At 40.3% G+C, this 25,172-nt stretch overlaps 2 protein-coding genes, 1 long non-coding RNA gene and 1 other non-coding gene across 4 annotated transcripts; all 4 read left to right on the forward strand.

Annotated features, from left to right (window-relative positions):
- Positions 1-1,545: 1,545 nt before the first annotated feature.
- Positions 1,546-4,884, forward strand: LOC100383576 (Tubulin beta-4 chain). The gene is made up of 3 exons (NM_001176224.1): positions 1,546-2,088; positions 3,423-3,692; positions 4,097-4,884. The coding sequence occupies exons 1-3, from the start codon at positions 1,695-1,697 to the stop codon at positions 4,765-4,767; spliced, it is 1,335 nt and encodes a 444-aa protein (NP_001169695.1). The 5' UTR covers positions 1,546-1,694; the 3' UTR covers positions 4,768-4,884.
- A 470-nt stretch (positions 4,885-5,354) lies between these two features.
- On the forward strand, positions 5,355-15,506 carry LOC103626664 (replication factor A protein 1). The gene is made up of 13 exons (XM_008647057.3): positions 5,355-5,497; positions 6,891-6,987; positions 12,676-12,949; positions 13,064-13,166; positions 13,250-13,380; positions 13,497-13,575; positions 13,692-13,821; positions 13,909-14,060; positions 14,243-14,642; positions 14,730-14,776; positions 14,882-14,924; positions 14,997-15,055; positions 15,193-15,506. Exons 3-13 carry the CDS (start codon positions 12,790-12,792, stop codon positions 15,224-15,226), a joined length of 1,338 nt encoding a protein of 445 aa, XP_008645279.1. The 5' UTR covers positions 5,355-5,497; positions 6,891-6,987; positions 12,676-12,789; the 3' UTR covers positions 15,227-15,506.
- Positions 15,507-15,887: 381 nt separating this feature from the next.
- Positions 15,888-16,531, forward strand: LOC103626665 (uncharacterized). The gene is made up of 3 exons (XR_553064.3): positions 15,888-15,978; positions 16,051-16,109; positions 16,247-16,531. It is a non-coding gene; the product is annotated as an uncharacterized lncRNA (long non-coding RNA).
- Positions 16,532-17,086: 555 nt separating this feature from the next.
- TRNAD-GUC (transfer RNA aspartic acid (anticodon GUC)) lies at positions 17,087-17,158 on the forward strand. Its single transcript has one exon. It is a non-coding gene; the product is annotated as a tRNA-Asp (tRNA).
- Positions 17,159-25,172: the final 8,014 nt, after the last annotated feature.

Below are 25,172 nucleotides of genomic sequence, written 5' to 3' on the forward strand. Positions count from 1 at the left end.
GTCGTCTTCCGGGGCTGAGCCCGAGTCCGAGCCCTGGGGTTGGGCGAAGCGGAGTTTCCCATGGCGCCTAGGGCCAGACTTGGCTGCTGTCAGCCTCACTCTGTCGAGTGGCTCAGCTGTCGGGGCGGCGCAGGCGGCGCTGTCCTCTTGTCAGACCGGTCAGTGGAGCGGCGAAGTGACTGCGGTCACTTCGGCTCTGTCGACTGGAGGGCGTGCGTCAGGATAAAGGTGTCAGGCCACCTTTGCATTAAATGCCCCTGCGATTTGGTCGGTTGGCGTGGTGATTTGGCCAAGGTTGCTTCTTGGTGAAGACTGGCCTTGGGCAAGCCGAAAGTGTGTCCGTTGCTGGAGGGGAGCCTCGGGCGAGACGTAGATCCTCCGGGGTCGGCTGTCCTTGCGCGAGGCTGGGCTCGGGCGAGGCGTGATCGCGTCCCTCGAATGGACCGATCCTTGACTTAGTCGCACCCATCAGACCTTTGCAGTTTTGTGCTGATGGGGTTACCAGCTGAGATTTAGGAGCCTTGATGGTACCCCTAATTATGATCCCCGACAGTATGCTACCCACATAGGATATTTAATGACATGACACTGTATTTATTATAAAATAAATGAATGCATCACTATGGAACTACGTCAATCTCGTTTTCCTGGTATTGAAAAACGTGTGAAACCACCATAGAAAGTTGTTTATTTCATGTTCATCTATTTAATCTATTTCAATTATAAAATTGTGTCCCGAATGTCTTCGTTGAGAGAGCATATTTTATTCTTCATTCCATCTCAACATTGAAAATGATATGATGAAACTATCACTGAAAATAGCATCTCCAACAGCGTGATCTATAAAAATGCTTTATAATTTTAAAACGAGTATATTTTATATATTCCACTCTAACAGTAAAGCCTTAAATCTAAATTATAGAGCAATCAACTGCTCCCTCTGGTGTCCTATTAGTTGTGGTTTTGGATAAGGTTTAACTCAAACTTATAAAATTTGACTACAAATAACTATTTTATTATGTAATTTTGAAACATAATGTTTATATGCAACGATTTGTCTTAACAAGTACTCTTATAAAAATATAAATGTACTAAGAGTTTACGTGTATTTTAACAAAAAAACATTGCTCAAAGTTATATTTTGGAGACCGTGTAACTGTCCTAAACGAGAGTATGATGTAGTATATTTGAGGCACTTGATAGGGTGCTCTATAATTTTTTGACCAAATTTTATAAATGAGGCAATGTCGATGTGTTAAAGTAGTTTTTTTTGTCTAGAACCCTATATTTCAACAATTTAGGTCATCAATTGGAGGTATTATTAGAGATGCTCTTGGTACTGGAAAGAGGCTTTGGTCTTTATTATGGAGAAAAAGTTGATACTAGTTTTCATAAAAAAAAAAACCATAACGAACATCCGCGACTGCGGTGGTGCCCCGCACGCCCTCCAGCCAGCCCCGCACCCCGTAACGCACTCGGCTCTCACCGCCGCACAAATTCCGCCTCCTCCAAGCATTTTCAAATTCTCTTTCTTCTTTCTCCTCCCAATAAACACACCCACCCGGTCGCTCCGCTCCACCGTTCCGCCCTCGACCGCGCGCGGAGCCTCCTCAACCCTTCAGACCTCCGCCTCCCACCGCTTCCGTAGCCTCGCCTCGCCTCGCCTCGCCTCGTCCTTCTCCTCCGTCCCAACCATGAGGGAGATCCTGCACATCCAGGGCGGGCAGTGCGGGAACCAGATCGGTGCCAAGTTCTGGGAGGTGATCTGCGACGAGCACGGCATCGACCACACGGGCAAGTACGCCGGCGACTCCGACCTCCAGCTCGAGCGCATCAACGTCTACTACAATGAGGCCGGCGGGGGCCGGTTCGTCCCGCGCGCCGTGCTCATGGACCTCGAGCCCGGCACCATGGACTCCGTGCGCTCCGGCCCCTACGGCCAGATCTTCCGCCCCGACAACTTCGTCTTCGGCCAGTCCGGCGCCGGCAACAACTGGGCCAAGGGCCACTACACCGAGGGCGCCGAGCTCATCGACTCCGTGCTTGACGTCGTCCGCAAGGAGGCCGAGAACTGCGACTGCCTCCAAGGTACCGTCGTCATCGTCGTAGATCTGTCCCTTCTGTTAGAAATGCTGGTAATTTCGTCGGGATTTGGGGGTTGTCAGCGTGCGGATCTAGCGCATTTCTATAGTTAGAATGGCATGTTGCCATGTTGTGGTTCGCGGCTCGTAGATCTAGCCATTTGTTGGCTTGCATGGAAATCTATGTAGATCTGGGCGTTTTCCTCCACATTTTCGTTTTTCGAGTATGCATTCTATTTAGAGTATAATAACTGGCTGTGAGCTGGCTAAACATGGAAGAGAGACAGACAGGAGACAGAGTAGAAGAGGGCTATAAGGCTATTCGCAGTCTAATATATCTTGGCACAATATCTAAACTTGCCATGTCATATAAAATTACATATGATACAACTACCTCAATGCATGATATTGTAGACTGCCTCTTTATCCTCTATAAAATTTTAAATGCTAGTATACGTGAGAGTAGATATCGTGGACCATTTTGATAGTTAAAGTTTCAATGCATGTGGTCTCGTGTTCAAGTAGTATCTCCTCCAAGATATAACTTTATTCTCTTTCATCTTAACTATTTTGCCACATCATCAAAAATGCTTACCTGACATGTATTAAATATTTATGATACTATGAATTGGGAATAGCCTAAACTAACAGCCAGCTTATACACATAAATTAACCAATAATTCTTGTGAGAGAGACAAGTGGACTATATATTAATTGTGAAGGGCTAACTATTATATATATCGGCTAAGGTAGGCTGGCCAACAGTTGGCTATATTATTAACCTTGCTCTTATGCGGTTCAAACTACGCAGATCAAGCTTGTTCAATTGCAGCATGCATAGCATTTAATTTGGCATTTCTGCCGGCATGGTTAGACTTTAGTGGCGTGATCCTTCGCCACAAATTTGGCCAGGTGCCTGCTTTGGTCTTTGGCTCTTTCGTACTACTAGTAACTGCGAAGGATTCATTGAGACATTTAACTTGAGAAACGAGCTTATATAACTGATGATTTATGTATTTAACTCTATAGATGTTAAGCTATTTTCTTTGCTTTGGCTGTTCTAGAGTTCTCTGTTATTTGTGTTTTGTTGTTTATGAAAATCGTGCAAATGGCTGAGCCCCTGTGCACGTGAGATAAATTCATCTGTCAGGCTAGTAAAGTACTTAGCTACAACTCATATTGGCTAGCGGTTACGGTAGGATATTTGCTTGTGATTCATGTTGGGTGTTCCATTTTGCTAGGTTTGTCCTTCTTGGTGTAGAAAAATTACTTTTGTCTCTTTCATTTATGCTTCAGCTTGCCAAATTGCATCTGAAATAATCTTTACCTTTTCTTCTGCAGGATTTCAGGTTTGCCATTCATTGGGTGGAGGTACTGGCTCAGGGATGGGCACCCTGCTCATCTCCAAAATCAGGGAAGAGTACCCAGATAGGATGATGCTGACGTTCTCAGTTTTTCCATCACCCAAGGTGTCTGATACTGTGGTAGAACCTTACAATGCCACGCTCTCAGTTCATCAACTTGTTGAGAATGCTGATGAGTGTATGGTCCTCGACAACGAAGCTCTCTACGACATCTGCTTCCGCACTCTGAAGCTTGCTACACCCACTTGTAAGTTTGCATTGCTACTTTTGCTCAGTTACTGCAACCACAGCTTCAGTATCAATCCATAATTTATTTCATACTGTATAGTATTGTGGTAGTCATCTTCGTTTGAAGTGCTGTGACACAAAACTTTCTTTGATGTCTTGTGATGCTGCATTGAATTACATTATATGGTCCTTGTCTGTCATAGATGCATATTTATTGCAATCATGTGCTACTTGATTGAATTAATTTGTATGTCAGGCACATGCATCTCACAAGCATTTTGTCACCATACTATCTGTTCTAAGGTTTGCTTTGTGCTCCTACTGTCCTGAGATGACCATTTCATGATTCCCTGCCTTATTTCTTGCATTTGTTTCTGCCATTAAGATATGAATCTGAATGTTGCCATTTTTATGCTGTTCCAGTCGGTGACCTGAACCATCTCATCTCTGCAACCATGAGTGGTGTTACCTGCTGCCTGCGGTTCCCAGGCCAGCTGAACTCGGACCTCCGGAAGCTTGCGGTCAACCTGATCCCCTTCCCCCGCCTCCATTTCTTCATGGTCGGCTTCGCGCCGCTGACGTCAAGGGGGTCCCAGCAGTACCGCGCCCTGACCGTCCCGGAGCTGACCCAGCAGATGTGGGACGCGAAGAACATGATGTGCGCGGCTGACCCGCGGCACGGGCGCTACCTGACGGCGTCGGCCATGTTCCGCGGGAAGATGAGCACCAAGGAGGTGGACGAGCAGATGCTGAACGTGCAGAACAAGAACTCGTCCTACTTCGTGGAGTGGATCCCGAACAACGTGAAGTCGAGCGTGTGCGACATCCCCCCCACGGGCCTGGCGATGGCGTCCACGTTCGTCGGCAACTCCACCTCGATCCAGGAGATGTTCCGGCGCGTCAGCGAGCAGTTCACGGCCATGTTCCGGCGCAAGGCCTTCCTGCACTGGTACACCGGGGAGGGCATGGACGAGATGGAGTTCACCGAGGCCGAGAGCAACATGAACGACCTGGTGGCCGAGTACCAGCAGTACCAGGACGCGACGGCGGAAGAGGAGGAGGAGTACAAGGAGGGAGATGAGGTGGCTGCCTGATCCACCGGCACATTGTGGGGTTGTGCACATTGTGGGGTTGTGTTATTATTGTTGCTCTTCATCTGGTGTTTAAAATGTTACTGTGATGCTGCTGCGAAACTGACGTAAGTTTTAACTGTGGAATTGATTACTTCTAGATCGTGGATTTGTCGATCTGATATTAGATGTATTCTATATCTTGGTATCTTTTTTTTAGAGTTCAGGGGCACATGAGTCATCGTCCGTATCTCACTGTCGACTGACATGGTCACCCTGTCACGGTAAGAAGAGTAGCTTTGTTAAATTGTGAAATATCGAAGTCACTAACCCTAGTGCTCATGTTCCGTTCCACCCTTGTCAAATTCCTATGACCTACAGAACGAAGACTCGATCGTATGATTCTTATATTTTACAAATGAAATTTACTATATTAACCGCGGGAGCAACTCCGGCACGAGATTAGGCCACGTCATCTTAAATAACGGCAGCCGTCTGATGGAAATCCAACGCTTCATACGAATCTTGAATAGTAAGTGGAGAACATCCCGGAAACATCCAGATTCGGACAAAAGGAAATGGTTTTCCTTGCTTCCTCCGCCCGTGTAGCTGGGCAACACAGTATTGAAGCAAAACAAATTCCTTTCCCAAAACCTCCTTTCCCCCACCCCTTCGCACAGGCGACGGACGACTCGGCTACCGCCGCTGCCGCTACGCCAGCTTCCCAGCGACTTCTGTATCAAGGAGCATTCAGGTATGCCTATCCTTCGCCTCCTCGAGATGTAGCAAGCATCTTCCCTCCCCTTTGCTTTCTCAAACACATCGGAGCCACAACGCAAGCACACATACAGGCATTTTTTTTCCCGAGCGGCATGCATCCTCCGTCTGCCGTCGAGACCCCTACACTACTGCTGGCATTTTCTAGAGAGCACAAAACAAAATGGTCGTATTCGGTTAGGGTTTAGGGACCACTGCTGGCGTTTTCTGCAATAGATATCTAGCCTATCCCAACTTTATTGGATTATAATCTTTGTTGTTGCTGATGATAAAAACGTTAGATGGTCCAGCGGAATATCGAAATTGCTGTGACAGTAAGGTGTCTTTCTTGCCATTATTCTATAGCACACATAATTTCTTGATTAATTTCTTGGGTATGTATTGTAGTTGTACAACAGCCAGGAAATCTCGTATAAGATGTACATTAGGTTTAATTTTATCTTATTCTCTACTGACTTTTGTGTTCAAAATAATTACGTTAGCTTTCAGTTCATCTATTTCTTCTGATAATTATGTATTTGAAATTGTTCCGCCTATTAGCCACAAAGATTAGTATACTCTCGAATCTATGGCAGCAGAACAAATACAAAAAAAAGAGGGAAAAAATCAATTGAGCCCATTGGTTCTTCTGAAATAGATGAACTGAATCATTGCATTCAAAACAATTGGTTCTTCTGAATGATACCACACTTCATTCCAAGTTGTGCTGGTGCCACTGATTACATAGTTGTTTTTTTGAAAAAAATAAAAGTAATTTTTGTAGTTCTGCTATTTCATAGGAGATTGACAACTTTGGTGACCTTTACTGTAAAATGATATTTATAACTGCATATGAAAGAAATATGTAAATAATATGTGTCAAATTAAATATGTCTTTCTACTGCACTCTCCCTAGGTTGTCAGACACCATGTTTAATATAAAAATGTCTAAAATTGTATATGTTGTTCCATCAAAAAAATATTTATTTACATATATCTTTTTTTATTTGTAACCCCTCTCAAACTATATAACAGAAAATTGAAATCTTTACTTGATTCCCTCCACCGTGCTTACAATTTAGTTTTTTTATTCTCTTCCTCCCTTTGCCATTACAATTGAATGCAGACTGAATGTCGGATTCAGTTGTGTTATGAACTAGGATCCTCCATCTACAACTATACGAGCTATTCAGTCGTATAGTTTTGTACACTCATATAGACAGACACTGTATTTAATATAAAAATGTCTAGAACTGTATATGTTGTTCCATCAAAAAATATTTATTTATGTTTATCTTTTTTTTAATTTGTAACCCCTCTCAAACTGTATGACAGAAAACTGAAATTTTTGTTTCCTATTTTGACGATCACTTACTGTTTGCAATCTTCAGAGGTCTGCTTGGAATCTTCGGAGGTCAAATTAGATACGCTACAACTTCTGACCGGAGAATATAATTTCCAGGAGAAACTGAGTTACAACATAAAAAGGTAATATCCAATAAATACTTTGCCTATTGACATAAGATTTTCCCCCTCCCTTCGTCATTGCAATTGAATGGAAGCTGAATTTATTTCTAATAATTACTCTCATCTTTTTACCGTATCATCATTTTTCCCTATTAGTTACATTATTTCAGTTAGAATCTCTTATATTAAAAAATAAGTAAGTAATCCAACAAACGCACATTTCTTTCCTTTCTACTAGGGAAATAATATAGCGAGATTAAATCGTGGAATCAAGCAGTCATCATCAAAATTGATAAACAAAGTGGTATCAAAGAAAAAAAAAGACAAAGCATTGTATAATTGGAATGAAATGGACTCTGATAAACACATTGCAAATACGAAGAAACGAAAAGTCAGTAAGTATCCTTCTTCTGCTTTTAGGAGAATGAGAGTGCTCATTACTTACACATAAAAAATATGTGCTAATATCCAACTAAAATTATTTTTTTAAAAAAGGTTCCTCTGTATTATATTCACCGCCAATAACAAATGCTACGGAAGCAAGGCAAAATCGAAGGCGTTTATTGGACCAACAACGTATTGCTAAAAGAGGTAAGTTCTAAACACTTACATATTCAAATTCAAACCATATAATCAACAACACATATTTTACCTAACAAATAGTTCTTGTTTTTTAACATAGGTCTACCATGTCAAACAACAGAAAATTCACAGTGTGGTCACTTTACTAAAGAATACATACAAGCACTCAAAGGTAAATTACTAAAAATTAAACATCAATAATAATCATTTTAAGACTAAATTAAGGGATATATCTAACACTGCTAACCTTCTTTAACTTTTCTCTTATAAATGATTTATTTGCATTGGATATAGCTTCTTATCCAAATCGATCATATTATGGAACCCCTGACTATGAATGCCATCACTGTAAAGCTATTTTCTGGTATGGGGAGAGAGTTAGAGCCAAACAACGTGATGGAACAATTGTTTATAGCAACTATTGCAAAGGTGGCAAAATTGATATTCCTCCGTACAAACCAAGACCCGAACCTCTATCCACTCTTGCAAGGTTTGATGGCGATCACACATCAAAGAAGTTCATCAAGAATATCAGACAGTATAACTGCCTATTTGCCTTCACATCAATGGGTGCTCAAATAGATAAATCAGTAAACAATGGACGTGGACCACCGCTATTCAAAATATGTGGTCAAGTTTATCATCGTGTTGGGTCTCTATTACCTCTGGATGGTTCTCCTCCGAAGTTTATACAGTTATATATCTATGACACTGCAAATGAAGTGCAAAACAGAATAGAATGTATTAAAGACAATGAAGGGCCACATCAGGATCTAGATCCGTCCATAGTGAAAGATCTAATAAAAATGCTCGATCTTCACAATCCATTGGCTAAAAAATTCAGAATGGCAAGAGAACGTCTGGCTAACAATAAAAATGAAGAATTCATCATCAGGCTAATCGGAGCCAGAGAAGGCGATTCTGTGCAGTACAACTTACCATCAGTTGAAGAACTCGCCATGTTAGTTGTTGGTGATTTCTCTCTTGACACATTCAAGCGTGACATAATTATTGAAATGCGTAGCAAAGAACTTAAACGAATATCTGCTTTACACCCAGCTTTCATGGCTTTACAATATCCACTTCTTTTTCCTTTTGGAGAACGCAGATTTCAGATTGGAATTATCTACAACGGTGTCAATCCGTCAGATAAAGGTAAACATACTCACATGACTATGCAAGAGTATTATTGCCATCAGTTTCATTACCGAAAAAATCAGCCCAACCCATATCTATGTTATGGATTACTATCAAGTCAAGCAAAGGTTGATGCCCGAGCTTGTATTGATGAGAGCAGATTAGAATACATACTACAAAACCAAAAAAATTTACGCATGGAGACTATTCAGGGCATAACGGATGCTATTAGTCATGGATACACAAGTGGCAATGAGATGGGTAAAACAATTATTTTACCTGCATCACATATCGGTGGCAGACGATATATGATACAAAATTATCATGATAGTATAGCCATCTGTCGTATTCACGGACCACCAGATTTCTTTATCACTTTCACCTGCAATGCAAGCTGGCCTGAAATTCAAAAAAGCTTTTTTGAACCTGGTCAAAATCCTCCAGATAGATCTGATGTGGTCGTCCGAGTTTTCCATATGAAGCTTCAAGATATGCTCCATGATATTAAATCTAGATCTTTTTTTGGTCCATGCAATGCAGGTACATAAGCTTTGTCATTTCTTAGATACACACAAACAACAATTAAATATTGATTCCATAATTATGTACTATCTTTCATCAGAAGCACAAAAAAATATTTCTTTAACTAACAAATTTCTTAAAACTATTCATTCACTACTCCGTATATTTTTTCTTGCTTCTGCAGTGCTTTACACTATAGAATTTCAAAAACGAGGTCTTCCTCATTCCCATATTATATTTTGGGTCTCAACTGATACAACACATCCGACATCAGAGCTCATTGACTCTTTTATATGTGCTGAGATTCCAGATCCGAATACTGATCCACTTGCATACTGCTTGGTTGCCGAACATATGATGCACGGTCCATGTGGCACACTCAATCCAAATTGTCCCTGCATGAAAAATGGCAGATGCTCAAAAAACTATCCAAAAGAATTTCATGAAACCACCTCATTTGATAGTCAAGGATTTGTTATCTACAGACGTAGAAACAATAACAGATATGTTATAAAATCAGGAAACAAGCTCGATAACAGATGGGTTGTACCATACAATCCAACACTTCTGAAAATTTATCAGGCACATATAAACATTGAGTGGTGCAACAAAACCATTTTTGTTAAATACCTCTTCAAGTACGTGACAAAAGGTCCAGACTGTAGTAAAGCTTACCTACAAAAAATAAGAAATGGTGAAGAAGCTCCATATGACGAAGATGCAGAAGCAAGGAATGAAGTCAAAGAATATTTGGACAGTCGATATTTATGCGACAAAGACTCATGTTGGCGTGTTTTAGGTTATGAAATCCATAGACACTATCCTTCTGTTGAAAGAATGCCAGTTCACCTGCCAAATGAAAATTCAATCACTTATAATGCAGCATCAAATATGTCTCAAATACTATCTAAACCATTCTTGCGTAAAACTATGCTAACTGAATGGTTTACTACCAATAGAGAAAGGGAAGAAGCAAGAGAGCTAACTTACATAGAATTCCCATCCAAATGGCGCTGGGAAGAACAAACAAGAAGTTGGAAGCCGAGAGGAACAAAGGAAGGAAAAATTGGTCGTATCTACTATGTTCATCCATCAACAGGAGAAAGATATTATCTTAGAATGTTGCTACTGACTGTCAAAGGTGCACAAAGCTATGAAGATCTACGAAAATATAATGGTGTGTTATACCGTACCTTCAAAGAAGCATGCAAAGCTCGTGGTCTTCTAAATGATGATCAAGAGTGGTATAATGCGTTCGATGAAGCAGCTAGATGGGCAACTTCGAACCAACTTTGACAACTTTTTGTGACTATGTTACTTTTTTGCGAAGTTGGAGATGAACATTCATTCTTTGAAAAAGTTTGGAAATTACTAGCAGATGATATTCAATACAATATGCGCAAAACACTAAATCATTCTACATATCAAATGGAAGAACATCAAATAAAATATCACCTAATAGACCAGCTCACAGTTCTATTCAACAAATGTGGTGGAAACATTAAAAACCACGACCTACCTTCAAAAAGTGTATCTTCCGAAACTTTGCATGGAAATCGTTTCATCGAAGAAGAATTGTTTTATAATATCAATGACATGTTGACCCAATCCTGTGAATTGCAATGCAAATTGAATACACAACAAATGAATGCCTTTCATTCTATTGTACAAACTGTACTCTCTGATATGCCAGGGTTCTTTTTTGTTTCTGGTTATGGAGGAACTGGAAAAACATTTCTATGGAAAGCCATTATTACATACCTACGAGCACAGAAAAAAATAGTACTTGTAGTCGCATCTTCAGGAGTTGCATCATTGCTGCTTCCCGGAGGTCGTACAGCTCATTCCCGCTTCAAAATTCCTTGTGATTTAGATGAAACTACAACATGTGATATTAAGAGAGGTACAATTCTCGCTGAATTAATTGAAGCGGCTTCATTAATAATTTGGGACGAAGCTTTCATGACACATAGAGCTGCATTTGAAGCTCTCGATCGGACCTTTCGAGATTTAATGTCTACAAATCATCAGCAAGCTATGACAATTCCCTTTGGTGGGAAAGTTGTTGTGTTAGGAGGGGATCCTCGTCAAATACTACCAGTAATAGAAGGTGGTAGTCACACACAGATTACCAATGCTGCAATTACTAACTCACCATTGTGGCATTCAGTCACTATACTCCAACTAACAGAGAACATGCGACTTTCATCACTACATTTACCAAATCAGGCTAAAAATGAAATTGATCTTTTCAGCCGATGGACATTAGACATTGGTGAAGGAAAAATTGAAGCATCAACCAAAAATGGGGAATTAGAACCTTCGTGGATCATAATACCTTCTGATTTTTTATTGATGCCACAGGGCAACAATTTATCTATGCTAATAGAAAGTACATATCCCAACATATCAGAACATTATGATGATCCTGACTACCTAAAAGCAAGGGCAATTCTAACACCTACAAATGATATGGTCGACTTAGTCAACGACTACATAGTCTCTATGATTGCTGGTGACACTAAAGAATACAGGAGTTGTGATACAATTTATTATATCCAGTGGAGTTCCTAAACTCACTACAAGGCAATAACTTTCCACAACATCTACTTGTGTTGAAGAAGGGTGTTCCAATAATGCTCCTTAGAAATCTAAATCAATCTGAAGGACTATGCAACGACACAAGATTAATTATTACTTCCTTGGGAGATATGATATTAGAGGCAAAAATAATAACGGGAATTCAAACTGGAAAAACTGTTCTTATCCCAAGGATATGTTTATCATTGAAGAATTACAAGCTACCTTTTGTTTTGGAAAGAAGACAATTTCCTATTAAAGTATGTTATGCTATGACAATAAATAAAAGCCAAGATCAGACACTTTCAGATGTGGGGATATATCTTAAGGGACCCGTTTTCACTCATGGCCAATTATATGTTGCTATATCACGTGTCACATCAAAGAAAGGATTAAAAATACTGATTGAAGATGACAATGGCAAGGCAAACAATGAAACAAAAAATATAGTGTACAAAGAAATATTTTCACGCTTTAGTAGCATAAATATGTAAATATTATGATTGTTACTACATAGTGTACAACATATTATTACCTATCAGGTATTATAAATCACTTTTTAGTGTAATAAACTTCTTTTTATCAAACATATTTCTTTTTCGAAATACTCATCATATTCATTAAAAATCTAACATATAATTACATTAACAGACATGGAGTTCACGCTTATCCCAAATTTAGTACCACAAAATAGACATGCTGTTATAAAAGTATATGTCTCGAGAAAATGGATTTTTCGTGGCGCAATGGACAATGGACCTATACATCACATCGATCTTGTGTTGATAGACAAATAGGTAAAAAATAGACCTATTATATTAAACATTTTAAATAGACAATTGATTAGTAGTTCTTACATTTATAACATTTTTTATCTCTATTGTACAGGGTAATGGTATAAGTGCTGAAATCCCAGGAAATCTAGCTGAAGAGAAAGGATCTATCATCGAAGAAAATGAAATATATGAGATCAGTAGATTCACAATATCTTCAGCAAGACAAATGTTCAAACCTGTTCATATAGACAAAATGATCCACTTCACATATCACACAATTATTAAGGCATCACTTGATTCTCCGTCAACATTTCCTAGATATGTCTATCATCTGACTCCATTGCATCAAATCGAATCCTATATTCAAAAGAATGAATACTTCCTTGGTAAGTTCATCACATCAAAATTATTTACAAATTATTAATGTCGGATGTTATATTGACCTGTTTTATGTCTTTTTCCAATATCAACACTTCTGTTACTATTATATGATGTATTAGATGTGCTCGGAGTTATCACTCAAGTGAGTGCATTAAAACCAGTTCGGACACAGACCCGGGAAAGCTCAAATGTCATAAAAGAGATCATCATAAAAGATATCAAGTATGAAACATTTACTTTTATGTAACACATTTTTAGATAAAATTTGCATTTTTTTAAATTCACCATATAATTATAATGTGCAGTGATGTCACAATGAGACTAACCCTATGGGCAGAACGAGCTAAAGCTTTTAAATTAGATGATGTTTACAATCCTCTAGAGCAAAAGCCAATCGTCACACTCTTTGTAGGTTGTTTAGCCAAAAATTTCCAAGGTACATACAAATAATATCAACATTTTGTTTTCACATTTTCCTGTTAACATAGCAAGACAAATTCAATCAAATTTTAAAGAACTAATTTAATTTTTTTTACCATGAAAAAACAATAGGTGCATACTTAAATGGTGGAACAACATGTAGATGGTATTTCAATCCTGATATTAAGGAAGCCGCTCCTTATTATCAAAGGTATGTCCTTTCTACAAATAAATAATTCACTACATTATTTCGCTTTTATACACCCTTTTAAGCCAACATATACTCACTCAGATATTATCAATACTTGCAAACATATTTCTGTACAGGTTTGGATCTCAAAAAGTAAAACTACAAATACCATCAGAGCAGGAACAACAACTATCTGTTGCAAAAGAAACACATGTAGAACACAAAACCTTGCATGAGCTTCTTGCGTTGGATCCATATGCATTTCCGGTATGACCATAAAAACATATTTTTACCAACCATTACAATTAACAATTAAATATATTCTGCTATATTTATGTACTGACGATTTTATAGAAACAAGGATATGAATGCACAGTTACAATCATAGAAGTACCTACAACAAATCGTTGGTGGTTTCCAGCTTGCACCAAATGCAGTCGAGCATGTAGACCACAAGATGGTGGTTACTATTGCTCCTACTGTAAATCAGAAGCGTACACACTAAGGTAAACTTCCCTCATTATTCTAATACCCTCTACTAACACACTACCTAAAATTACTCTTTTCTCTCTCTTACTCTTCTTCTTCATTCCTTGTAGAACCATTAGCAGGTTCTAAATTCAATTATATTGCTACTCATGGTAACAAATAAGACCTAATGTGTTTTAATTATATAATAACATTGCAGATATAAATTAACATTCATGGGATCAGATGCAACAGCAACAGCGCAAATGTTTTGCTTTGATACTGTAGCACGACATATAGTTGGCAGACCATGTGAAACGGTTCTGAAACAAGCCACTGAAGCAACACCAATACCTCCAGATCTAGCACAAATAGTATCCTTAAAGTTTACATTTCGTGTTACAGCATCAAACCAAACATTCGCTCAACGAGAGAAGCAACCCACTGTGTTACAAATAAATTCTATAGTTGTACATGGAAGACAACACTATCTACCATCAGGAATTCAAAACACCATAGATCAAGGTCCATCAACACCAAACAAAGAAGCTACACTCAAATTATTAGAAGAATCACCTTCTATTGCTATGGAAAGGTTATCAACAAAAGTATCCAAAGATGTAAGCTATTTCTCCATATTTCTTATATTGGTATATATAACAAATTCAATAAATTTGACACATATTTGTATTTATCTTACATTTTAGGTTGGCAGAAAACTCACATATTCAACACAGGACAAAGACATCATAGGGTACTTGTTACTATCTTTAAATTTAAATACACAAACTTTTAAAAGGCATACTAAGTTTCTTAGTGTATCCACACAACAACAAAAATTAACGTATTCCATCTGCAGGTCTCAAGTCTTGGATGTAGCACAAGGAACTAATGCAGATAAGGTAACTTCGTTATCAACCAAAGCAAACTTAAACAAACAAAATATTACGCTAATTCTATTTTAATAATTGCAGGGAATCCCCACTGATAAAGGCAAAGAGATCGAACCTCATCTTCAATCTCCTCCAAAAAGGTAAACCTCTAAACAAATACCTCATAGACATCAACGATACCAACTGTTTTTATGTGTTGTAGCACAAAACAAATATTTATGTGTTAATACGTAATAATCAGACAATTTATTAAAACTCTAATTTTTTCATTCAACAGGCACAAACAAGGACCGCTGACAATCAAAGAGTAGACAAGACCAAGGCACCACCAAGAATGATATGTGCAACCACATGGAACTAATTCAAAAATGGCTACTGTCTTTATTCTGTGCAAGCTAGCCACCCTTTTGCAACTTTATAAATGTAGTACTGACATGCCACAAACAGTTCATATGGCTAGCTCATTTTCCTTTTGAATGACTGCCTTTTTTACAAAAGGCATAAATATTGTATAATTAATATTCGGATCACACTAAATGCTTAATGCTTTAAACATTATATATATATGCCATCAAGGTCTGTCTTCCTCTCTGTATCATATTTTCCGTATCATACATATTATGGCGCGCTGGACGCGCATTAGTCACTAGTTTCTATATGATTCCTGTGACATTCGTACGTTCTAAGGAGGCCTCAGGGAGGTCTTGCGTGAACCTTGCAGCGCTCCTTCCGCCGTTCCGATACTTCTTCTCCCTCCACTTGTCATTACGCAGACGGATGATCAAGATCAAATCCTCAAACTTCTCGTGCATCTCCTCGAATCTTTAAGATCTTGTTCGTTTGTGTCGAATTGGTGGGTCGGAAAGATTCCTAGCCGGATTGCTACTCTAATTTATATAAACTTTGATTAGCTGTAACGATTCCGGGTGCAATCCGACACAAACGAACATGGCCTAAAAGGCATACTAAGTTTCTTAGTGTATCCACACAACAACAAAAATTAACGTATTCCATCTGCAGGTCTCAAGTCTTGGATGTAGCACAAGGAACTAATGCAGATAAGGTAACTTCGTTATCAACCAAAGCAAACTTAAACAAACAAAATATTACGCTAATTCTATTTTAATAATTGCAGGGAATCCCCACTGATAAAGGCAAAGAGATCGAACCTCATCTTCAATCTCCTCCAAAAAGGTAAACCTCTAAACAAATACCTCATAGACATCAACGATACCAACTGTTTTTATGTGTTGTAGCACAAAACAAATATTTATGTGTTAATACGTAATAATCAGACAATTTATTAAAACTCTAATTTTTTCATTCAACAGGCACAAACAAGGACCGCTGACAATCAAAGAGTAGACAAGACCAAGGCACCACCAAGAATGATATGTGCAACCACATGGAACTAATTCAAAAATGGCTACTGTCTTTATTCTGTGCAAGCTAGCCACCCTTTTGCAACTTTATAAATGTAGTACTGACATGCCACAAACAGTTCATATGGCTAGCTCATTTTCCTTTTGAATGACTGCCTTTTTTACAAAAGGCATAAATATTGTATAATTAATATTCGGATCACACTAAATGCTTAATGCTTTAAACATTATATATATATATGCCATCAAGGTCTGTCTTCCTCTCTGTATCATATTTTCCGTATCATACATATTATGGCGCGCTGGACGCGCATTAGTCACTAGTTTCTATATGATTCCTGTGACATTCGTGCGTTCTAAGGAGGCCTCAGGGAGGTCTTGCGTGAACCTTGCAGCGCTCCTTCCGCCGTTCCGATACTTCTTCTCCCTCCACTTGTCATTACGCAGACGGATGATCAAGATCAAATCCTCAAACTTCTCGTGCATCTCCTCGAATCTTTAAGATCTTGTTCGTTTGTGTCGAATTGGTGGGTCGGAAAGATTCCTAGCCGGATTGCTACTCTAATTTATATAAACTTTGATTAGCTGTAACGATTCCGGGTGCAATCCGACACAAACGAACATGGCCTAAAGGTGGCTCTCGGCTCTCTCCAGCCCCGACTCCAAGAAGTTGGCGGTCGCATCCGGCGTATCGAGGTCGGTGCTCTTCCTGCTCGTCGACGTCGCTGTCAAAGCTGTTGAGTCCGAGATCACTTGTTTTCTGTATTCCAAATGAGTTCAAATATAAAAGTCGTTGTAGTATAGTGGTAAGTATTTCCGCCTGTCACGCGGACGACCCGGGTTCGATCCCCGGCAACGGCGACTTTTTTTATTTTTCTCTCTCACACTGCTTCGACCTTTACCGTGTTACGGTTGCACAGAAATTGCTTGTGATCATATAGCCCCCAGACCACTCAGGTTGCAAGGGAGAACAATAACCCTCAACACCGTTGGAGAAGATTTAGAGCGTCAAAAGTTTCTGAAAACACAATTTAAATTTTGACTTTTAGACTAGTTTGGAAACCCTATTTTTAAGTGATTTTCATTTTCACTAAATTAGTTCATTTTCTCTGAAAAAATGATGTTCCTAAACTAGCCCTTAGCAAGAATTAAATAGTTGTCCTGACAACGACTCATCTTCAATAGGTAACGTTTTACCTTAACATTTGACCTTTCCGCGCTTTAAAAATTCAATTTACGACTCCAATCATAGAGCATCTTCACGAGATTTGTAAAAGCCTATGTGGACCCCGTTGAACACCAAAAGGGACGGACGATCCACGCCCCCATGATCAAATTGACTCGATCAATTATCCTATCTCGTGTGTGGTTATCCATATAATCTTATGTGTGATTTGTTGCCTATTGCCTAGGAACGGGTCCAGACCTCCCCTATATATATATATGAAGTGGTATGGTCGATTGAGAACTCTTGAACACATTCCAATCAAACCTATGTAGTTTATTTACCTTTCCTGCCTTAGGAGTAGATGTAACGTAGCTTTAGTTGTAGTCTTCCGTAAATCCTCTTTTTGGACCGCCAATACCAATGCAATACAGTTCAACTCATTCGTACTTTCATCCTTATCCACCTTGGGACTGGTATGATTCAAATGCTTATTCTTCATATTTTAGACCGAATAACATAGAATATTCAGGTCACATCAATTTTGATTTTGAGAAACAATCATATGACAAAGACCGTTTTATTTCTAAGGAAAATAAGAATAGAATGGTGAAAGTTCCCTATGCTCGGGAACATGATCTGGTTGTCGCCTAGAGGGGGGTGAATAGGCGGATAATAATTATGACTTTAAAACTGGAAATTCTTACTCTACTCGAAGGCTGGATCGCAGTGGAATGAAAGACCCTTCGAGTAGGTTGCAGCGGAATAGAAGTTCCTGATCATATGGTCCTTGTCATTGCATCCAAAACATCTCCTCATCCCTTCATCCTTGTCTTTGTATGGACAAGACGCAATGAGGTGGCCTAACTCATTGCACTTGAAGCACCTCCTTTTTCCTCTTCTCTTTTTGCTCTTGGATAACATAGAGAGATGATCAGTGCAAACAACATGACTAATTGAATCTTTACCTTTTTCTTTGTTCATGTTGATTTCCTTGGGAGCTTCTTTCTTGCGGAGTTTGACCCTTGCTGCGGTTCCTTCTTCCTCAAGCTTATTCACCACATGTTTGTTAATATCTTGAGGAAGTCGAGCACGACGTCTACTCCTCAATTGTCTTTGTTTCTTGTTCCTAAGCAATTTTATTTTTGACCCTACAACTTGTTTCTCAATCAAAGATTGGCCTTTCTTGGGGCAGTGGAGGTCAGCACATGATAATACTTCAACTAATTGATCACTTGTGCAAGAACGAGGTTCACATGAGTTTAAACTAGTAATTACTACCTCATGAGCAATATCGAGCATGATATGGTCATTAACTAATTCGCTATGAGAATACGACAACATATCATACTTTTCACCTAGAGCAAGTTTTTCTAAATTCATCATTTCTACTTGACTTCTAAGCCTAGAATTCTCAGTTTTAAGTTGAGCAACACCAGATAATACATCATGATTATTTCTTTGCTCAAATAAAACAGATTCATACCGTTGGACCAAATTGTCATGAGGGCACTTTAGCTCCTCATGTTCTTTGGTCATCTTCTCCAGGCTGTCGTTGGTTTTGATGAGAGTTTCCTCTAGCCTGAGAAGCGTCTCGCCTTGTTCCTTGTTCCTCCTCAACAACTTAACCAAGAGCACTTTGTCTTCTTTGTTGAGATGGGTGTAGAACCGACGTATCTCCTCTTCTTCCACATCGTCGGTCTCATTTTCTCTGTCGTTATTATCAGTGGAAGCAATACAGGAAAATGTACCTTGTGGTGATGATGACTCATCCTCGCTATCATCCTCATATTCCTCCCCATCATTGTTTTCGCCTCCACTATCATTGTTAGCAATAAGACATTTATAACTAGTGGAAGACGAACCTGTCGGTGAGGAGGATCCATCGCTTGGTGTCCATCGTTCTTGTTCTTCTCCCTTGGACAAGTTAGTACCACCAACAATAGAGGGAGCAGAAGCAGTGCATATGGACTTAAAAAATTTTAACTTAATTTTAGTCCATAGATCATGAGCATCAACAAATAAATCACTATCACTACTCATGATGGCAAAATAAGCACTTCTAGAAAGAGAGTCAACTAAGATGTTGCAAGCATGGTGATTGAGAGATAGACATCTTAGTTCAGCATTAGAAGGATTTTTACTAATATCAGAGGGAAAAATACTTTTACTAAAGATCTATCTCAGATCAGGATCAATATGTATGAAAGCATTATAAATAGAGACAGACCAAGATTTATAATTAGAACCATCGCCTAGAAGAAGTTCTAGAGTTACCTCTTGTGATGACATCGTCATCTCTGGATGGCTAAGCCCACACTGGAGATGCCTAGCTCTGATACCAATTGAAAGTTCCCTATGCTCGGGAACAAGATCTGGATGTCGCCTAGAGGGGGGGTGAATAGGCGGATAATAATTATGACTTTAAAACTGGAAATTCTTACTCTACTCGAAGGCTGGATCGCAGTGGAATGAAAGACCCTTCGAGTAGGTTGTAGCGGAATAGAAGTTCCTGTCTTAAAATACCCTGCACTTCGAAGACAACTTGTACCACATATAAATATAGAAGTGCAAGTATAAACAACAAATAAGATAGAGAAACAACACACATCACAGAGCAGAGCACACAGACACAGGGATTTATCCCGAGGTTCGGCCAAGCCTGAAATGCTTGCCTAGTCCTCGTTGGAGTTAGCCACACCTGGGCTTGGAGTCTATTTCAACTCCTTCCTCCATTTGCTGAGATCTGTCAGTACGACAGATAGAGCTTTCCACTATGTTGATATTGGTTACAACAATACCGTGGCTGCTTACAGTCTTCTGGACAGCACACAGGCAGAGTAACAACACGCTCAAGATCTTGCTCTAGCTCTCAGCAGCACTTCTCCACTCTCTAAAGGCTTATAGCTTTGCCTCCACACAAACTAGAGAGATATACAAGAGAGGGAGAGAGAATTGATCCAAATGATGTATGCACTTGTTGCCTACTGTTTTTTTGTTGGAGGCGCCTAGGGGTCCCTTTTATAGTCCCAAGGGGCCCAGGAAACGTTGGCTCACTGGACACTGTCTGGTGCACACCGGACAGTTTGGTGCTCCAACTGACCGTTGGCTCAGGCCACGCGTCGCCCGCTGATTGCGCCGCCGACCATTGGCGTGGGCGCCGTTGGCTCACCGGACAGTCCGGTGAATTTTAGCCACATCGCCTTCCTCTTTTCTCGAGAGCGCCTAGTTGACACCAAGCCAGCCTGGGGCACTGGACACTGTCCGGTGCACCATCGGACAGTCCGGTTTGCCAGGCCCAAGCTGGTGTTGGCTAAACTTTGCCAACTCTTCTCCAATTCCAATCTTCTTTTCTTAGTACTGAGCTCCAACACCCTGCAAAGGTCACATAGAGTATCTCCAAACATAGGAACAACCCAAGCTAAAGATCAAGGTGCACTTAGCTCTTTTGGGCTGCTTCCAGTTCTGGTTTTGACACTGCTTCTCCTTCCAGTGACCTTGTTCACTTCTTGAGCTTGATCTTGAGCCTTATGACTTACACCACATAATTGTAAATGTTACCTCATTGGTTGTAAGTCATGTCCTTATGTAGTGTTCCTTGATGCACCATAACTCTTCTTAACTCGATCAACCTTGACTTTGCAAGTCTTCTTCTTCACCCTTGGCTTTGGGTTCCTGGTCTCCTTGACCTTCTCCCATGCACTCGGTACCTCGAAGCTCTTCTTGCCTCCATCGTTGGCTTGATCGGTTGTCTCTGAGTTATGCACATCGAGTCTCACTTAAGCAATGTCCATCTTTCTTGTGATGTCCATTATCTATAGATAATTCAGTCTTTGGACCATCACACTTGTTCACTTGTGTTGAACTCTATTAGCTTTGCATTAAGCACCTGTTCAACACTTAGCACACTTGTTAGTCCTTTAATTGGGTTGTCATCCAAACCACCAAAACCCACAAGAGAGCTTTCAAATGGTCAAGCAAATTTATGTAGTCAAGAAGGATAATAGAGAAGCAAAAAATTGAGATCTAAATTCATGTATTACAGAGCCGGAGGAAGTGTTAAACACTTCGGCTAGTATTGCCCAAACAATAGAGAAATTAGCTAGCGATAGTCCAGGTACTAAATCTGAATTCAAGAATCCTAATGTACCCAAACAACTGAGAAGCCCACTCGGATTATCAATCTGGCACCACAAGATGCTAGAAAAGTTCAGTGCACAAGAGCTGAAGAAGAGAGGCATGACATGGGCCCCTAACGGGAGTTCTCAAGATCCAGGTATGGGTGATAATTTTGGAAGAAGTGTAGTAAAGGCAAACAAAAGCAAGAAAGCAAGTACAAGATGTTTGGGTGAATGGTTTGCCCAAGCTCATTAAAGCTATTGGTCATTGCATCGTCCAAATTTTTTAGCTTTGCCATATACATTGTTCCAAGGTATGTTCGGTTATCCTTTATGGCACCATTTTGCTCCATATGCGTCTTTATATTATGGATGAGTGCAACCGAATTATTATGCATATGAATAGTTGCGATATGCTGCTGATTACATGAAGCCGAAGTATTCCAGTTATTGGTAGTAATGCTTCTTGCTATCATTTGCTTCGGTCATATTTATTCATGGGATGAACATGCTTATAATATTTGCTTAACACTATTCGGTTATTGTTTAATTGCAAACTACATAATCAGTATTACTAAATGGTTTCAAGAAAATGGTTCATTTATTAGTACAGTTAATACTCGAACTTATGCATCATTGAGTTGGCTATTATGTGCTTCTCCCATGTGAAAATTCTATAGTTTAATGAACATCGTTGCCCTCAGTGGATAATATGGTCGATAAATTCTTTCTAATCATCGTGCTAAGCTTGTGTCCCCATACAAAAGGTAGGTCGAACGGTCCACAGACAACGAGAAGCAGCAACGACCTCACACTGTCAAACCACAACGTCCTAAAATAGGTACTAGGGAGCAAAACACTTCTAGGACGTTTGGCCAGCTCAACAAAGTCAGTAATACTTTTAATTAGTTGCTTGCTAAACATATGAAGAAGGCCATTCCACACGAATGGGTCATAAAATAATCAGGGTCAAAAAGGTGATTTGTGCAAAGAAGAGACCGAGTAAATCGACCAAAGAAGTGGTGCAACCAAGAACGCTTGGTCGTCCTCTTCCAGGGATGTCATGGTGTTGTCCAGTCTGTTCATCGCCGATGTGTTGTCCTACTCAAATGTGGGATGGTACGACAAAGAATCTGTATTACTGGCCCAATCTGTTTACTTATTCAGGCTAGGGGACAACACAAGTTTGTGCCTATTGACATGTTGATCAGGCAAACATGGTCAAAGAGGATGCAATCCAAAACGATCTTTGTGCATCAAAGTTCTATCACAAGGGTTGATGACTTGCATCGAGCTGAGTCCTTACTTAGGGAACAAAATAACTCATGAGATCTATTGTTTCTGAAGTGCGTTTGCGCTTTTGGTTCGCCAAAGCTCCACCAAAAGGCAGGGGCATGTGTTGAACACCAAAAGTGGTGGACGGTTTGGCCCTAAGGCCGGGAAGGTCCATGCCCCCACGATCAGATTGACTCGAGTGATTATCCTTATCTCGTCCGTGGTTATCCATCTAATCACGTGGGATTTGTTGGCTATTGTGTAGGAACGGGTCCAGATCTCCCCCTATATATATGAAGGGGTACGACCGACTGAGAACCCCCGAACACATTCCAATCGAACCTATCTACTTTGTTTACCTTTCCTGCCATAGGAGTAGATGTAACGTAGCTTTAGTTGTAGCCTTCCGCATATCCACCTCCACCCCTATTCGACTCTACGTCGTCTAGATCTGTCTTGGGTGGCCTGCCGACCCCAAGACGATCCTAGGATCTTATCCCTCCTGAGGGGCAAGATCTACTTCATCTACTTCACTCAAGATCTCTTCCTCGATTTGATCTCTTAATTTCTAGGCGAATCTACGTCGTCTGGTGACGCCCAGGGTGACTTGCTGACCCGAAGCACCCTAAGGTCTCTCCCCTTGGGGGCGGGATCTAGGTCCTACGAGGAGAATAAGATGACCCTACACCATCGTAGGCCGTCCGGCCTAGAGCGGGGACCGTCCGAACAGCACATACAGAAGACCCGCTCCTACAGCAGGGTCACGGACCATCCGGTCTAGAGACATGGACAGCCCATCGAACCTAAGGTATTGCTCATCACAGGAAAGCCCTAGGGTTCATTATTGTTGGTCCCAAATAGGTGGTGGCCATCATAGAGGTGGTGTCCCACCTTTAGGATAACCATCTTAGGTACATCAAGTAACCGTCCCCTTGGTTCTAAGGTTTCCTTCAAGACCGCATTAAAGACAGTGTTATTTGTCTTACATTTTATTTACTATCTCGCTCCCCAAGCACTCGACCCTCCGTGGGTGAAACCTAGGGATCATCCCCAAGGTCCAAACTCACTACGAGGGTGACCTAGGGATCATTAGTATTTGGTCCAAAAAGGCACCAACAGATCCATAGTGTTTAGTACCATACTTCTAGCTAAATTTTAGTATTTGGGGATCCAAACAAGAGTGCTAAAAGGTGCTAAAAGTAAAGTGCTAAACTTTAGCATCCATTATCCCTATAGTTCCTCCAAAGTATGCTAAATTAACCTAAAAGTGGTCCGGGGTTGTCACACCCGGTTTTAGAAGGTAAACCGAATGCGAACCATGTACGTGCCAGGATAAGAAATTCACGTACACAGCGATTACATAAATGACTCATCATAACACAATGCTTCAAATTACAATAAATAGTAAGTAATAATATTAAAGACTAGAGTCATTTACATAATATGAATCAAAGTACACATAATAGAAACGTAGCCAACGTAAATAAACCCACCATAGGCATCTGACTGGGGGAGGTCACTAGCCTAATCCTCGAACTCGTCGAAGTCCTGAAACTCCTGGAGATCCGCCTCGACACCTTGTTCTTTACTTGAGCATAGATTGCACCAAAGGCAACCTGGTGTTTTGTGAAAGCAAGGGTGAGTACACATCAACGTACTCAGCAAATGTCCTGTTTGGCTGTAGTGGACTAGCTTTATGTGGGTTAAGGTGAAGCAGTTGCTTTTAGTTGGTCAGGTAATTATTACTAGTAGAGAGCCAGATTTTAACATCAACCCAAGTTGTTAACCCAAAGTACCCTTTCCAAACTAAAAGGATACTAGAAACCATAACCATAACTGAAAGGGAATTAGGCTTACAGCTAGTTCCTAAATAATTTTGGTGGTTGAATTGCCCAACACAAACAATTGGACTAACTAGTTTGCTCTAGTGTATAAGTTATACAGGTGCCAAAGGTTCACAATTAGCCAATAAAAAGACCAAGTATTGGGTTCAACCAAAGAGCAAAGGGACAACCGAAGGCACCTCTGGTCTGGCGCACCGGACTGTCCGGTGCGCCAGAGGACTCCAACTCCGAACTGCTCACCTTCGGGAAATTCCAGAGGCACTCCACTATAATTCACCGGACTGTCCGATGCACACCGGACAGTGTCCGGTGCTCCAAGGAAGAACGGCCTCAGGAACTCGTCTGCCTCGGGAAATCAGAACGGCTGCTCCGCTATAATTCACCGGACATGTCCGGTGTACACCGGACTGTCCGGTGCAACTCCGGAGCAATGGCTACTTCGCGCCAACGGCTACCTGCGACGCATTAAATGC

This window comes from Zea mays, chromosome 5, assembly GCF_902167145.1.
Source record: "Zea mays cultivar B73 chromosome 5, Zm-B73-REFERENCE-NAM-5.0, whole genome shotgun sequence".
Classification (NCBI taxonomy): domain Eukaryota; kingdom Viridiplantae; phylum Streptophyta; class Magnoliopsida; order Poales; family Poaceae; genus Zea; species Zea mays.